We start from the raw sequence: 16,471 nt of genomic DNA, 5'->3' as shown, positions 1-16,471 counted from the left end.
ATTCATTACAATGTGTCAATACCACAGTAAAAAACTGTGTAGCGTGTAAAGTTTAGGTCAAAATTTGAGCATGGAAGTGAATTAAGTTATTCCGTGCACGATCGTATATTTAGTTCTAATTATTTGAAGCATACAAAGTTCAAAGTGAAATCTTGTAACTAAGGGTAGTTGCTCTTGGTGTTCAGAACTCCGTATCCAAAGATTTTCTGTAAGTACCAATGCAAAACAAGTAGTCTATAGCCAGTATATTGACTCTAAAGAAACACACAATAATGTAGTGAAATACCAACTCGATTTTCCAATTACCACGAAACCGTTATTAGGCTCAACTGAGGATAGTATGGATGTGATACTCTACCCATCCACACAGTTGGATAAGCTACTCTATATGCCGGTATCTGACGTTACTGGTATGTCGGTAGATAAGGTGAAGAAAATAGCAGCTACAGGTACTAAGGTTTGTAATGCAACTTCTCTTGCACAGATTCGTTATGTCTTCCTGCTGTTTTGCGCCATATTCCTTGGATTTGTGATGAAATTTGTGCTGCATCCATCGAAAGTTAGCTCCACTGCAAGACACAGTTACAGCTTATTAGTGGGGCTCACATTTGGACTGATGTGCTTTGGACTTGCGTATGTGTAACTGTGTATGTGTGTACCACCTGTTTGTGGTAGGGAAGAACAGAGACCATAACAGTGTTTATTCTAGGACTGTTGGGGGGGAGGAACTTTCTCTCCCAAAAATCTCAGACTCGCCCCCTAAAATTGTGAGTGACTACTACTAGGTTAAGCTATACACCCCCCAAATTCCTGATTCCCCCCTCAAATGAGAAATCCTAGAATAAACACTGGGCCATAATGATGAGGTTTAAAATATACAAATTACTAGTTTTGTGCTTTTCCTCATACAGTGAAATGCTTTACTTGTTGATTGTAGTTGGATCTTGCTATGGACTGTTGGTAGTAATATCACCAAAGGTTGTCCAGAAGTGAGTGAGCCACAAGTCCTTTTGTGTTGTTTATCTACTTGTTCTTACTCACAGCTACACAATGGTATGGATGTTAACATGTATCAGTGCTGCTCACATTTATCGACTGATAACTGACTATGGTGGATATCACTTAGACTTCACTGGGTAAATGAAAATCTCTCTACATAAACATGGATATTGTTTGTTGCCCCTCTTAGGCCACTGATGGTTATTGTACAGAGAACAACCTATGTTGCATTTGCCTTACATGATGGTCTGAGATATGCATTGTCTAGTTTTATTGTGAAGACTGTTCTTTGTAGGGATTGCCCGCAATTCATCTAGCTTGAATGAAGATCAGCAAAGGCTGTTACTGAAGTATGTGCTAATCTTTGTTGCATTTATATTGAAGTATGAATTCTGGACTTAACTATCTGGTCTTATTATTCCTATTCAGGTTTTAAATACTTCTGTTTTCAACTGTGTATATTGTATATCCATTTCTCTACAGGCAAAGACCAACTCTGTTTGAGTATTTGAGTTACAACTTTTGCTTCATGTCATTTCTTGCTGGGCCAGCATGTCCATATAAGGATTATGATAATTTCATTACTGGTGCTAATTTTACCTCAGCTAAACTATCCAATCCTAACCAGTTTGCTATGGTAAGGAAAGTATTATGAATATGTGACTATGTAGAGCCTGTGATATAGGCGAAGGATCATGTTGAAGAACCATCAAATTTGGTAACATGTGGTTGTGTGTGTGTGTGTGTGTGTGTGCGTGCGTGCATGCGTGCGTGCGTGTGTGCAGCAGCAGCAACGGAGAGGGGGGGGCTACAGGGGCCAGAGCCCCCACACTTATGTTAGATGGTGCTTGGCTTAGTCCTCCACTTTTAAAGATTGGTATACTCTAATAGAGCAGTCATGTGCTCAAATAAAGCATTTAGATGCATTTTCAGTATAATTTAGTCACAATTTTTTATCTCAAAATGCTAATTTTTCAAAAATTCCAGACCCCCTCTAGAAAGCACATGTTCTGCATGCTAAATGAACTTTACACATTGTATGAATTGTATCAACCAGCCAACACCCTTCTTAGCCCCCTCACTTTAAATTTTGTTGCTACTGGAGTTATATCTTTACTTAACACAATACTATGATTCACATTTTCATAAGTGGTTCCCCATCTACTCTAATTTTGGTACTAACGCAGCACAGACAAAGGATCGGCAATGCGCATAACACCGCGCATAACAACCGTTTGACAAACCTTGTTATGGTCACACAAGCTCTTACATAACATGCGCATACCTATCATCATAGCTACATAAGTCGGTTGCTAAGGTAAAGGATGACCCTGCATGCCCGTCATCACCGATAGTTGCATGTGTATTTGCTCTAGTTTTATTATATAGCTATAGCTAGATACAGAGAGAATGGGTAATACTGCATTTACTTGGCTGCAACTTGATATCAGTCCTTGTTCTTACTGATTGATTGATTGATTGATTTATTATCTTCTTGGTAATTGGCATGAGCCGTTCTTCCTTACCAGAGCTAAAACCATACGTACAGCACAAACAGATACAAAAACAAAATTAGACACACATACTAATTACTAACACGCATTACTTAAATAGATAGATTTAACACATTCAACAAGTTCAGGATAAGTCATTACAGGAGGAAATGATATCTTTGAAGGAGCATCATTCCACCAAGTGCTAGCGCTAGATCGAAAATACTTCATAGTCCTCGATAGATGATAATTAGATAAGTTGGCAAAGTGATCATAACAACGTGTAGAGTATGAATGCTGGCGGCCAAAGATTATTGGGGGGTCTAAGGGTAGTGTCTCTTGTTGGTAATAACATGACATAGCAGCTATAGACTGCAATTGCACCATGTGTGAAACAGGTAGCCAGTTTAATTCCCTACAGTGTGAAGTCACGTGATCAAACTTATGTAACGACTTGGTGATTCAGATGGCATGATTTTGTAGCCGTTGCACACGAGCAATCTGATCTTTTCTTATAAAGGTGGACCCCACATTGGCAAAGCATATGTTATTCTGGAGAAAATCAATGACTCAGATGATTTACGGTGAATACTTAATAATTGCAAATAATGCCTGCAAACATCATTGACATGGTGATCCCATCGTAACCTCTTGTCAAACATTATTCCCAAGTATTTTTGGTGGTCAACCTCCTGTAGCTTATTACCATCCATAAAGATAACAAGACAGGAAATATTCTGGGATGTTTTAGGTGTGAACAACATAACACTAGATTTATTGATATTAAGCTTCATTCGACTTGAAGATATCCAATCAGACAGTAATGCCAAATCATGAGATAATTACTTTTTCACAGTGTCAATAACAGACCCGGAGCAAATTAGGGTGGTGTCATCTGCAAACTGTAACAATTTACCAAACTTCACTACAGAAGGCACTAAATTGACATAAACAAGAATAACAGTGCTACCAGAGCACTGCCTTGAGGTATCCCACCCCTTACAGTTATCCAAGAAGATACTTTACCATTGAGTTTAACCCGTTGAAGGGAAAGGTAGTTCGTGAATCATTTAAACTCATTTCCAAGCACACCCAGCTCGCTAAGGCAGTGGGTGATCTAAAGAATCAAAAGCTTTGCGAAGATCTTAAAAGGCTGTGCAAACAATTTTCCCACAGTCCAAAGCATTCACAATAGTGTCCACAGCATAAAGAAGGATCTTTTCTGTTGACTTAGCGATTACTGAAACTACCAAAATTGGGCAATATATGGAAGGATCATCTTGAGGCCCAGCCTTATGCACAGCGGTAACATTACAGTGCTTCCATTCTAATGGAATACAGTCACTCTGTTTAGAAATATTATAGAGCTTTGTCAATGGTTCTGCAATCTCAGATGCAGCCTCCCTGATAAATCTACTAGAAAGACCATCAGGGCCAGTAGACTTTTGGATGTTCAGATGTTGCAGCAAATACTGTGTTTGTTGAGGATAAATAGGTGTGAAATAAAAAGGAGTCAGATGAATTACAACAGGATGGGGCATACTGAGTGGCTGGTTGATGTTGATCTGACACAACAACAGCACTAAAGAAATCATTCAAGGAATCAGGTGATAGGTTAAAATTTGCACCGACATGAGGTTTACGTCATCCTATGATATCATTAACACTAGACCACAAATCATGGAATGAATGAGGATCACTTTTGGATTTGTCCAGTAGTAAACGCAGATGATGCAGCTTGGCTTCTTGAATAGATGACTTCAACTTGTTCTTAAGCTTTTTGTATACACTGATATCATCCGGATGGTGTGTCCAATTAGTACAACGCTTGGCACGTTGCTTTTCCTTAATGACTAGTAGCAGACTGTCAGTGAGCCAAGGAGTTGGCCGTATCCAACACTTTGAGACAACTTGCTTTAATGGGGCATGTTGGTAAGAACATACTGCAAACATGACTTGAAAAAATGCCACTTATCATCAATATCATCAAAGATATCCGTTACATGCCAAGGAGCAGTATGAAGAGATTCTCGCACAGCCAGTGGCGTAGCCAAGGGTGGGCCTGGGTGACATGCCCACCCAAATTTTCCTAGGACAGCAGCGCCCGTTCGCTAATGAAATTACGAACAAGTGCATACTTTGGCAGGGCCATATTTTCATCAACAGCTGATATCGTGATAAGTTCAATAATTACATCACATGATACAAGTTGTTTCAGTGTTTTCTATTTAATGCACAACATCACGTGATCCAAATTTTAGGCGGGGAAGCAGGAGCACGAGGAAAAAGGAATCCAGTTCTTTCACATCCGGAATACTGAATTGTGAGGAGCAACACAGATTCTGCTGTTGGCGAAGTTAATAAGTGACCAAAGTGATTAACAAAATCTAAATTCTCTGGTTAACTGTGTTAGACAAGTCGGCTGGAAATGAAAGATTCAGTGGTGACTGTGAATTAAGCCCAACTATCTTAGGAGTCAGGCTGGAGTAGAACAAGTGCAGATGAGCTAAAAGAGAACTAGACAAAGAGGTATAATTAGTTAGTTTCATTTCTAGCTTGTATATCCATGCAGTAGCATTAGACTAGTGAAATAAGCTGCAGGAACAGCAGCGTAGTGTATTATTAGAGCTAACTAGATACATTTATGCACTTTTGAAACAGTTTTTAAACCAAATGTACGTAGAGTCCACTAAGGATGGACTCTCAGTTTATGCTAGATAGTTGCATGGGGTGAAATGTGGATGAGTGTGCCCACCCATCCCTGAAGGGCTGGCTATGCCACTGCGCACAGCATTCCAATCACAACGACGAAGTGAACGAACATACATAACAGATTTCTCAGGTTTAACTAACGAAATGCTACTGATATCAAGCACTTGAATTAGATGGTCACTTAGGCCAACTGTCTGAGACATTGAGTTTACAGTCAAATTAGGAGAGGTGATACTGTGATCGATTAGGATGGAAGAGATGGGAGTAATTCTGGAAGGTTGAGATACATGTTGTACCAAGTGAAGATCTGACAACAGATTGGTATAAGTGACACAGATACCAGAAGTAGCAAGTAGGTCTATATTGAAGTCACCAGCAATAATTAGATGGTTAGCATGTAATGCCAGATCAGTGATTATTAACTGTAATTCATCCAGACCCGCTTTCACATTAGTGGAAGGAGAGCGGTATACAGATGCAACAGCCATCTTGACAGCCTTACACACAACAAAACAACAAACCACATTCAAAGTACAGCAAGATCTTTCTAACGTTTCACATATTGGTGGTCTTTCCACGATCAATGCATCAGAGACTATCAAACATGATCTAGGCAAATAACCAGATTTACCAGGACGGGTCAAAAAGGGTGAAGTGTATGTCATGAATCCATGAACAGTCAGTGGAGGATCATTAGGTTTAATCCATGTCTCAGTAAGACAGAAAATTGTTTCTTTGTCCACACAGGTCTCAAACCATGGTGTCAGCTCAGTTAACTTGGAGTGAATGCCCTGGATGTTATGGTTAACAACCTGTCAAGTCACATTCATTGTATAATGGCTATGGTCATAAGGTCCAATTCATATAACGGTTAGCCAAGAATTCACCTATATGAATCACTGTAAACATAACAATCATAGCAGCAGTCGCTGCCTTATATATACATAACCAATAGCTAGCTTGCGTTAGTGCAATTATCACAAATCCTGCCTTGAATGAAAAATATGTTGAAAATTTATCGATATTGCGATAATTTTTGTCGTATCAAATTTCAGTATTGCAGATGCTGATTTCAGTACTTCTCGATTACTTAGATATTCATCTATAATTATTAATATATTTTTGATAAAATTACAGCATTTTGGTCTGTGACTGTGCAATCATGCTAGAAATGAAGGTCATGCAGTTCTGTGCAATTTAGCCATTTTAAAAAGCTTTTCTACCAGTTTCCTAGGCTTGTTAGTAGTGCCATGCAATGATTTTAGTTATTTAAAACATATTTATAAATGTCGGCACTCATGCAATTAATCCACCTACACAATTTAATTATTGAAATTGCGATATTTTGCTGGTTATCGATCTATATCATAAAAATTCTGTTATCGCACACCACTACTATATAGAACTTTGAAGGTGACCATTGAATACACTATACAGCTAAGTTCCACTGTTCAACCTTTCAAGCTAACCATAATCAGCACTTTCCAAGTAACAGGTTAGCTACCCTTGTTGAAACATCCAAAGTGTTAGGCTAGAACCGTCCAGCCTGCCTGTGAGTTACCAGGTCAACAGTTGTACAGCATACGAAAGTTGTAGGATACAGTATGAGTCGCAATACAATCATATACCTGACAGATAGTGACAGTAGAACAGTTGATAGCTGTTACAGCATGAAACTACCTCATGTTATCAACACCTCAAAAAAGCTCACTCACGCTCACCTGACCACTGTCCAGAATTTTGTCATTCAACCGTATAAAACTATAAGTAGCTCTGTGTAGTGCTATAGCTCTCAGTATTTATTGCTAAGCTTAATTTCCAGTAGCAGCAGCTAGGTGATCATGAACAACTAGCTTTAAAAATATATACCAATGATATAGTCACATGTACAGACAGTTGCCAGATAAAGTCAATGCGCTTTTCATTCCTTGATATAAATTCTTTTGCAATATTAAGTATCATGGTTTAAATGTTTCTGAGTCATTGTTGAAATAATTTTAGGCATCTTAATGTAGAAAATGCTTGTTCGGCATTAGCAGATGATAAAAGAATTGTCAGGTAAAGTAAGAGAACTTTATGTACTTCTTCTAGGCAAGTTTCAAACAATTCACAAACAGAGCTTACCATTGTAACTTTTTTAATTCCCATACCATGATCATTGTTTCCAGTTCTGAGCACATCTGGCAATAAAGACAAGTGAATTTTCAATCTTAGAATATCCACAAAATTATTGTACAGATTTTCAGAGGGTGAAGATAGATCATGACTATCGCCATTGCATGAGCTTATAATCATTTCCTCAATTTCCTGTAGAACTGAAAAGGTTGGTTGATTGAAACATTTTGAAAGCTCAGCAGAAAGCAGATCAATAAATGCAAAATACTGTTGTCTAAAGTAGTCCTCCGTAGTATGAAAGTGATGATTAGGGGCTCCATCATTTATTCTACTTGGGATATGCTTTTGCCGGCTTCTTGGTAAGGGCTTGGGCTTCATGTGCTACTGAAGCATAAAATGTTCTGAATGCACTACTGTCATGTTGCCATTCTAGAAATCATTTGCAGCATTCACAGCCAAGGAAACCTGTTGCACATTTATGTTTCTATACTGTAAGGTTTTAGATAGCTGCTCCGTTGTACTGAAGATGAGAAAAGATAGTTTCAGTCCAAAATAAGTCGTAAACCTTTCCATCACTGCCAATACACCTAAAGCTTTATGGCTTGCTTCCCCTGGCCAATTTTGTCTAATTTACAATGTAAGACTAAATAATATAACGGCTTGAAGGGATTGAGTATGTACAGTCCATCTTGTGGGACGTGGTAGTTTTATACCATGTCTAGGTGATAATTCTTTCTGCATATGATAAAACTGTGCCAGGCGTTTAGGTGAGGCATGTATGATTGAAGCTATTTCAGTAGTGACTGTTAAAGCTCCCGTACAACTTTGCAATTTTGTCCACAGTCCTGATGGCACAGATTAAGGGAATGTGCAACACAGTGAATATAAAATGCTTGTGGCTGAACCTCTTGTATTCTGGCAGCAGCCCCACTAAGGTGGCCTGACATGTCAAAGGCTCCATCATAGGCTTGACCACAGCATTTGGAAGTTTGTTATGAAGTACTTTCTTTAGTTCGGAAGCCAGTGTGGCACCGCCAGTATGCTCTACTTCCGCTAAGGCTATAAGATATTCATTTATAGCATATATAGTCACAGATTACCCAAATAGCAAATGCTCCTTGCCGCTTACATATCTAGTTTCATCTCCAATCAGTGAAAAGCAAGGTGCTGATCATTAATAAATCTTGTAACACATGATCTGCCATTATGCCTATCTGATATCATGAGAAAGATATTTTTAGCCATAAGAAAAGTTTTCAGACCATCGACATCTTCTGATTGACATTTTAATAACTGAATTAGATAACCTTCCTCTTCATGATGACCTCCAATAGGCAGTCCTTGCCACAATAAATATTTTAATGAGTTTAAAACTTTCTTAAACATTTCCCTATTACGTTTTTGGTCATTTGATTTCATATCAGAAAAATGAGCAACAATAGATTTCTGCTTTAAAGCATCTAATTTTATACATGATTCTCTATGCATTTGAGATGCTTCATGGACTCTGAACTTGAATATTACCTTTTCCAGTTGTTGAATCCTTCTGACACAAATCTCTCTTACCAACATTCACCGAACTCATTGAGATTGCCTTACGACATGAGTAAAAGTGTTTTCTGTTAAGCAGTAGCTAAGCCATTTGAAAGAATTATACCAAGAAAATTTGGTCTTTGTACCCCTGAACTCTTTCACTGATGCCAGTATTTTAGTTTCAGTTGGAGAAGGTAGCAGTTTTACAGTGCATTTCTGAAGTTCTTTAGTGAAAACTTCTTGGTTTATCACTGCTACTATTGTCAACTGCCTTTTGGTACCAGTAGGTGATGCCATCCTGTGCCATTCGTAGTAGTTTTGAAGTTCTTTTACAACTTGTTCACGACACCACACAACCCTCGTGCTTACATAGATTACTTAAGTCACTATTGATTGTGGGATTAAGGTGAATGATCATGTGATTAAAGTGATCAAGTGATGCAGTTGAAAGTGCACACTTCGTAGATAAGTTAAATGTACATGAACTGGTGGTTTCACAAGTGCGTCAGATGCTTTATAATTTAGGGGGCAGTACTTTTAGGCTAGGGGGCACATGCCCCCTGGCCCCCTGTTCCACTATCCTTGATCGTTACATATTGATTATAAAATCAGCAATAATTACCTTTTCCCTTGCTCTTTTCGGCTACAGTGGTTTTCATGAAGAGGATCTGTAGCTGTTGATGCTTGGATTCGAATTGACACTGTTGTTTTCTTAACTCTGTTGCGGTTGTGTTGTCATTTCTTCTCCCTTGCACTCTTTGTTGGCCAAAAAACTCTTCCAGTGGATCTTGACAAAATCTTTCTGTTAGTAAATACTTTACACCTGGCAACTTTAGTAGGAACCTTGTCATTTCAATGAATGCTTTCACTAAATAAGTTTAATTGTATACACGCGGGTGTTGAAAATTACATCAATAAAGATAACCTGTAATTCATAATCCTTCAAGTGATTCTACACTAAGCTGCATCATCTTCTGTGTAGGCATAAACTCTTTTCTTCCACTCACCAAATGCCTCAGAAACTCAGCTTCAAGGCACTGTTTTATGGTAATATAAAACTGCATGACTTACATCCGAACAAGGATCATCTGTGCCTTCAAGTTTGGTTCTAGCTTTTGAATGCCCTCCTCTAAACATCTTGTGTTCATGATGTCAGCAACTTATCAAATATTTTGTTCAATTCTAAAGTGTCTGGATCACTGCAGTATTATAAGGCATCTGTAACTGTTTTACATATAACCTGTACAGTATTACACAACTATAATATAGATGGTTGTTACCTGTGCTGCTAAGTCAAATCTCATGCAAGAATAGGTTGATATGCCCAAGAGTTAACTTTGGCGCTAATGTTAGCCCTGAATGATTTCTTCTACCATACAATTGCTTCACATGTTGCCAACTTACGTGCTGTCCATTTATCTGTAAAGCATAATGAATGATTATAGCTATAACTGAATGCTCTGAATAATAATCTTAACTCACCCACAGCGCTCTAGCATTATTATTCCCAAAAGAGTTTGGCCATTTTTTCACTGATGTAAGGGTTGGGAACTTTCTAAGTTTATGAACAAACCCCTAACAATAAATACTAAATATGTTTTGCCATGGTTAAGGGAGGCTCCCTGAGGATGGATCATTGATGGACTGCTGCAAAGATCAACGAAACCTTCTATTCTAACTTCACGCATGCTTGTTGTATACCAAACCATCTTTTATTCTCATTTCATCAAAAATCACAGCAACATACCTCTAAACTCACTAATTTAGCTGTTTCCATCAACTGTTTGGTCACTTCTGCTTGCACCCCTAAACCAGCTTGTATATAATGTGTGTAACCTCTCAATGTCTGACCGACTACGTGGTAACACCAGCAGTCTTCTCAAGGCATCATATGCCGTTGTTGACAGCATTTAAGATATAAACACCATCTAATAAGTATCAGACACCATCAATGCTGTTTAGGGTTCTTCAAGTTTTCTAATCACTGGTTCCAGAAAAGATGGTGGAAACTGTTTTCCTTGTATCTTCAATTTATTTCATCAGAGTACTCTTTCATCACTTCATGCAAACCATTGCTTAGTTGCTCATCAACTTCAATGTTGCTGTTTTCAATTGATGCTTTGATCTTCTGCTCTATAGATATCAGCATTCCTTTTTTTGTTATTTTCAATCTAGACTGCTCTTCTTCTTTTCCTTTCTTTGTGCAATGTTTTTTTTTTTAGCCACTGTACATTAACATGACTGCTGGTGTTAATAGCCAAGGATTCATCGCATTGCTTTGATCATCTATTATAAATGGATTGTATTGTATCCCTGTATGATGTGCAGTGGTCACACCTATTCTTCTTATCAAGCATGCAGATGGCCTGACAGTTCTGTAAATGTCTCATTGTTGTCAGATATTTGATATCCACTTTCTAAGTATGTAGCTACTTGTCCTGGTGAATTTAATAGTTGTCCCTTCTGCTCTTCACCATTTCAGCAGTTTGTTTGTCAGGATGGCCTAGACAAATGTGAAGCATTTCAAGTTTTCAAGTAGTGTTTGTAAACTGGATTCATTTATCTTTGGTGAAATGCAAAGAACATCACTATGAATCACATGCCCATGCACTGCTACTTTCCAAGAAAATCTGTTATGGTCACAGAATGTGAAATGGTTAAAGGATTGCCGCTTGATGATGATTCTGGTGTGTTTTGTAAATAAATAGGAGTTAATGGAATGACTGGCAGCAGTGGCGTATCTAGACTTCTTACTTCACCCGGGCACTGGGTGGGCAAACCACTCAGCCACATACACATGCCCATCTTCATATGGACATCAATATAACATCTAAAATGTGTTGTGCATCACTATCTATGTGCTATGCCTACACTAACTGCATACAAAATAGCTAATATCACTAGACATAAACGTTCGTCTTCTTTACACATACAATACAGCAATGCATAATAGTTGAGACTTGGATTTAAAGCACTAGGCGCTTATACGATCACATGACAACTGTGGACTAAAGTAGTCAACCTACAAATAGAATAAATGAAAACATTGACTAAACAAGTACTCATACCTTTGGACTAGTCAGTAGCTAGCTATCATCTACCAAGGCATCACACAGCCATACAGGGTGCATGTCTCAAAACTTGCTCGCGTCTGTTCACATCTGAATTTTGAAATTGATTTAATCTTGAATGGGCGTTATTCACCACACCATGAAACATTCATTCAGTCCTTGTCACGATGCTGCAGTAGGTAGTCACGTGATCTTCTTTCTATTAAGTGCCTTACATTGGAAATACCACAATCGAAACCAATTCAAGATCGCCGTTTCTCCTCTGGAAAGAAAAGCTTGATTTGATGTGGATCAGTGTTTTGTAAGTATTCTTTACAATCATTAATGTTTTGTGGTTATTCAATACTGATGGTGAAAAGCATTTACCAGGGCACAAGTCAAATTAACCAGGGCCCAGGCCCGGGTGTAGATACACCACTGACTGGCAGAGCAGGTAATAGTAAGTTAGGTGCTGCCGATTGGACTTGAGTACATGTTGGTTGCAGTGGAGTTGTTGACTCTGATATTGGCAATAGGATTAGAGGTTTTGGGTGATAATGGCGAAATTGTAGACACAGAGTGAGATATTGGTGATGGGGTTGGAGTGATGATAGTGGGATTGGAGTGATAACAGTGGGGTTGGAGTGATGATAGTGGGGTTGGAGTGATGATGGTGGGGTTGGAGTGATGATGGTGGGGTTGTAGATACAGATATTGGTGAAGATTGTAGTGGTATGGATATCAGTGATGGGATTGGAGATGATGTTTGTAGCAGTATAGTTGCTGACAATGCATGTGGTAATAGTCCTTCATCTATGGTCAAGGGGTATGATGAAATTGGTTTCTATACAACCCTGTAATCTGTGCCCAAGTATAATATTATGTCAACTGCATAAAGCATGTATATTTAATTGTTTACATGTGTGCAGCTAATCAGCATGTTTTGTCAACATCCATCCGCCATATTAGATCGTGCAACAGTATCATATAATAGAATAGATCATCAGATGCGGAATTTATCACTAAATTCAGTGGTTTTTACCATTTCTCAATTGGGCTACCAGAGAGTTATACAACGTTTTTGAAAGGTATGTATCTTTCCCTATTATATTTTTGTAGCTTACAGGTGTTGTTTCACAAGCAGAGATTATTGCTTGGCTTGTATGTTTTACCGTGTAAGCCATCATTCATTGACAAACAAACTGCTGGTATAGTAGTTGAATTTATACTGTTAACATCTTTCTCTGTAGGCATGAAAACTTGCAGAAACCGATAAAAATGCACTGGAGCATCAGTGGGCAAATGTCCATGAATAATTTTTTTTAAGCACCAGTGTGTTCAGTGTCTTTAAAGGGTTAATTTGCATTCCTGTTAGTTCAATCTCTGGTGTGCATGTAGTATATAGGCACAAGTCTTTATGCTGTGTTATTATTCCCCATAGGTTATTGTGCTAAAGAAAACACTATCCGCCGTTATGTTCATAATCCTTCATATGGTATTTGACCATTTCTTTCCAATGGATATAGTCCTAGGCAAGGACACAAACTTTTTGTATATGCTGCAATTGTACTGTTCACTGTAGTAACTGACACAAGTCTAATCAAAAGGTTAATCATCCTTTATCTTGTGACATTTGGTATTAGAGCAAGATATTATTTTATTTGGCTAATGAGTAAGCCGTGCATAAATTAATCCGCATACTCTTTATATTAACAAATGTTCTAGTGGACAGTGCCTGTAATGCAGCTGGACTTGGCTTCAATGGCTACAATGAACTCGGCTATGCTCGTTGGGACTTGGTCACTGGTGTGGACATTTTTGCTTTTGAAGTACAGTGAAACATATTGCATTAATTTTACTAACTACAATGTATTTTGTGATAGTTTGGTACTAGCCTAAGAACAATGATAAATGGTTGGAACATCATGACTACACACTGGCTACGCAGGTATGTTGCCAATAATTGTCAATTTCTGTATTTGTTTTGTATTTCTCTCAGGGTGTGCTATGAGCGAGTGAAGTTTATTAATCCCACTATGGCTAGTTTTATTCTATCAGCTTGGTGGCATGGCTTCTATCCTGCTTACTACTGCATGTTTGTGACTCTTTCATTGAACCTGATGGCAGCCAGAAAGGTGTTAATCTTAACTAGTGTAACCTGTTTGTATGTTGCCCATCTGGCAGGCACGGCGAGTTCTTCATCACCATTTTCAGTCACCACCAATAGTAAAGCGAATCTATGATATCATTACATGGTACATTGCAATAATGTGTGCTGACATCACAGGCTTTGCATTTGTGATATTACACCTGGAGGGAACCGTGCAACATTGGGGGTGAGTTGGAATAATCAGTTACTTGTGCAGCTTTAATAAATTCCTTCTCTAGGTACTATTACTATATCAATGTGATTGTTCCACTGGTGATAATTGTACTGCCAATAGGGCAGAAGTCAAGAAGAGAGTTACAAAAGAAAAATAAATCAGCTGATGTTAAAGAAGAGCAAATCAAAGTGGTGTCCAAGGACATTAAATCAGAATAGGATAAAATATACAATTTTTAAAACTATAAACTTGTACATATTTCAATATTATCACATTTGATGCTCATATGTTTTTCATGCTAAGCATTAGTAATAACAATTTGTGTGTTAAACAATAAGCTATTGCAAGGATCAGAGTTGTGCTAACTCATGATCAAATCATCATCCATGTTAACCTCAAGCAGCTTCTGCTGACACCTACATATATACCGTTGCCAATGCCATGATTTCATTTAGCTATAATATACATATAAAATATTATACCAATCCAACTCTAGTTGTTTGTGTGGTAAATCACAAAACCATTTTTTTTTGTATAGTGCTAGGCAAGAGTATAGCTGGTGGATACTCAACAGTGTATATACATGCAAAGCATACACACTCAACATCTGCTTTGAGGGGGCATGACTACGTACCCATGGGCCAGTTAAGAAATGCAATTGTAATCTCAGAGATGCTGAAAGTTTCAGTAACATGCATTTAGAAAAAAATATTTAGCTATGGCATAATTATATATAGTGTAGAGTGGCATAGCACGTGCACTTTGTGATACATGTACAATTATGAAACTTTCCAAACAAATTGTGCTCCTCGTGGCATAAGTTTTTTGATATAGAGCCATTACAGATGTGACCTTTAGAGCCATTTTTTCACTGAAAATTAATCGTTTTTGTCTTTATCTCCCTGAGGAATTATTTTACACTGTTAAAACATGGTGTCAAATTAAAGGTGGTGATCTAAGAACTATTATTGACTTTTATTTGATATCTCATTCCACTACAAAGTCATGATCATTTTTGTAAGTCATTTGCCCTTGGGGTGTAAATTACTAATGGGCTCTAAAGGTCTTAGAATTTCATGGTTAATATAAATGATCTTAACTTCGGAATGCAATCACCTATTGATTTCAAATAAAAGCCAAGTAGTTCGTTTTAGCAGCACTTTTAATTTGAAACTGTGCAAAATAATACCTCAGGGAGATAAAGACAAAAATGATGAATTTTCAATACAAAAATGGCTGTAAAGGTCACCAAAGGTCAAAGATGCAATGGCTCTTTATCCAAAAAAATATGTCACAAAGAGTACAACTTATATGGAAAGTTTCATAATTGTAACAAAAATTGCACAACTATCGCACTATGCCATGGTACCTAGAGCTGATACCTCAAATGTAAACCTTATACTCTAACATCTGACCTGAAATTTTTATAAATCAGTCTCAGTGTTCAATAATGCAAATATTGATTTCAGCACAGTGATTACAATCATTATTCATTAGTTAGTATAGCAACCATGAATTACAGCAAATTCTGTGAAACTGATTATCCAGCAACTAACGCATGCAGTGAATTGCAGAATTCTAATTGTTTTCATGAGTGACATTGTTGATTTGATTTTCCCAAAATCCAGCTAGTTGGTAGATAACCTGTATCTTCTGAATAACTATCCTAGTTTCTATATAGCTAAGGACAAAAGTTTTATTGCCCATAATTTTAAACTGTAATGGTGTACATAGGGCTTTTGTATAGTCAGATATCCAGAGCTTATTAATCCTACATGTACGTGAAGAGGTTTACTATAATTCATTTGATGTAATGTCAGCACATTTCCTTTCCCTTCAAACTGAACATGGCACCATAGATTGTCGCTATATTTTAATGAAAACAATTAAACATTCAGACCAAAACAATTATACAGAAATGACATTGAGGTTGTATAGTTAGTCCAAGCGCTGAACTGAACTTGATCTTTAGTCATGATCTCATTGTCATTACCAGACGTGCAGCAGTATGAGGAGCACTTTTGCTGCATGTTCACTCAGTTAACTGACGTGCAAGGTTAAAAGTTTTATTGTGAATTTGTAGTCATAATTGCAGCTTCAATCAACCACGAAAGTGGAGATCATATAATTATATGCATGTGGTGACTTTATATAGGAAAAGTTTACAGTTGAACAAAGGTGTTTAAGGATTAAAAGTATTAAGTTACGGGTAAAATGAACAGTGCCTGCCACAATGCTACCAATA

At 37.7% G+C, this 16,471-nt stretch overlaps 1 protein-coding gene across 2 annotated transcripts; it reads left to right on the top strand.

Annotated features, from left to right (window-relative positions):
• The first annotated feature begins 109 nt into the window (after window positions 1-109).
• Window positions 110-14,563, top strand: LOC136249774 (lysophospholipid acyltransferase 6-like). 2 transcript variants are annotated; one of them, XM_066041892.1, is made up of 16 exons: window positions 110-208; window positions 324-410; window positions 485-559; window positions 938-989; window positions 1,044-1,136; window positions 1,190-1,245; window positions 1,295-1,349; window positions 1,483-1,636; window positions 1,685-1,717; window positions 13,344-13,434; window positions 13,485-13,574; window positions 13,628-13,731; window positions 13,786-13,850; window positions 13,902-14,037; window positions 14,087-14,238; window positions 14,291-14,563. In XM_066041892.1, the coding sequence occupies exons 2-16, from the start codon at window positions 341-343 to the stop codon at window positions 14,442-14,444; spliced, it is 1,380 nt and encodes a 459-aa protein (XP_065897964.1). In that variant the 5' UTR covers window positions 110-208; window positions 324-340; the 3' UTR covers window positions 14,445-14,563. The 2 variants fall into 2 exon arrangements, with proteins under 2 accessions (XP_065897964.1, XP_065897963.1); XM_066041891.1 differs by having other exon boundaries at window positions 324-427; window positions 485-633; window positions 912-989.
• Window positions 14,564-16,471: the final 1,908 nt, after the last annotated feature.

Source organism: Dysidea avara, chromosome 3, assembly GCF_963678975.1.
Source record: "Dysidea avara chromosome 3, odDysAvar1.4, whole genome shotgun sequence".
In the NCBI taxonomy this organism is placed as follows: Eukaryota; Metazoa; Porifera; class Demospongiae; order Dictyoceratida; family Dysideidae; genus Dysidea; species Dysidea avara.
The sequence above is the reverse complement of the archived record's forward strand: the minus strand, read 5'-3'. Positions and strand labels throughout refer to the sequence as shown.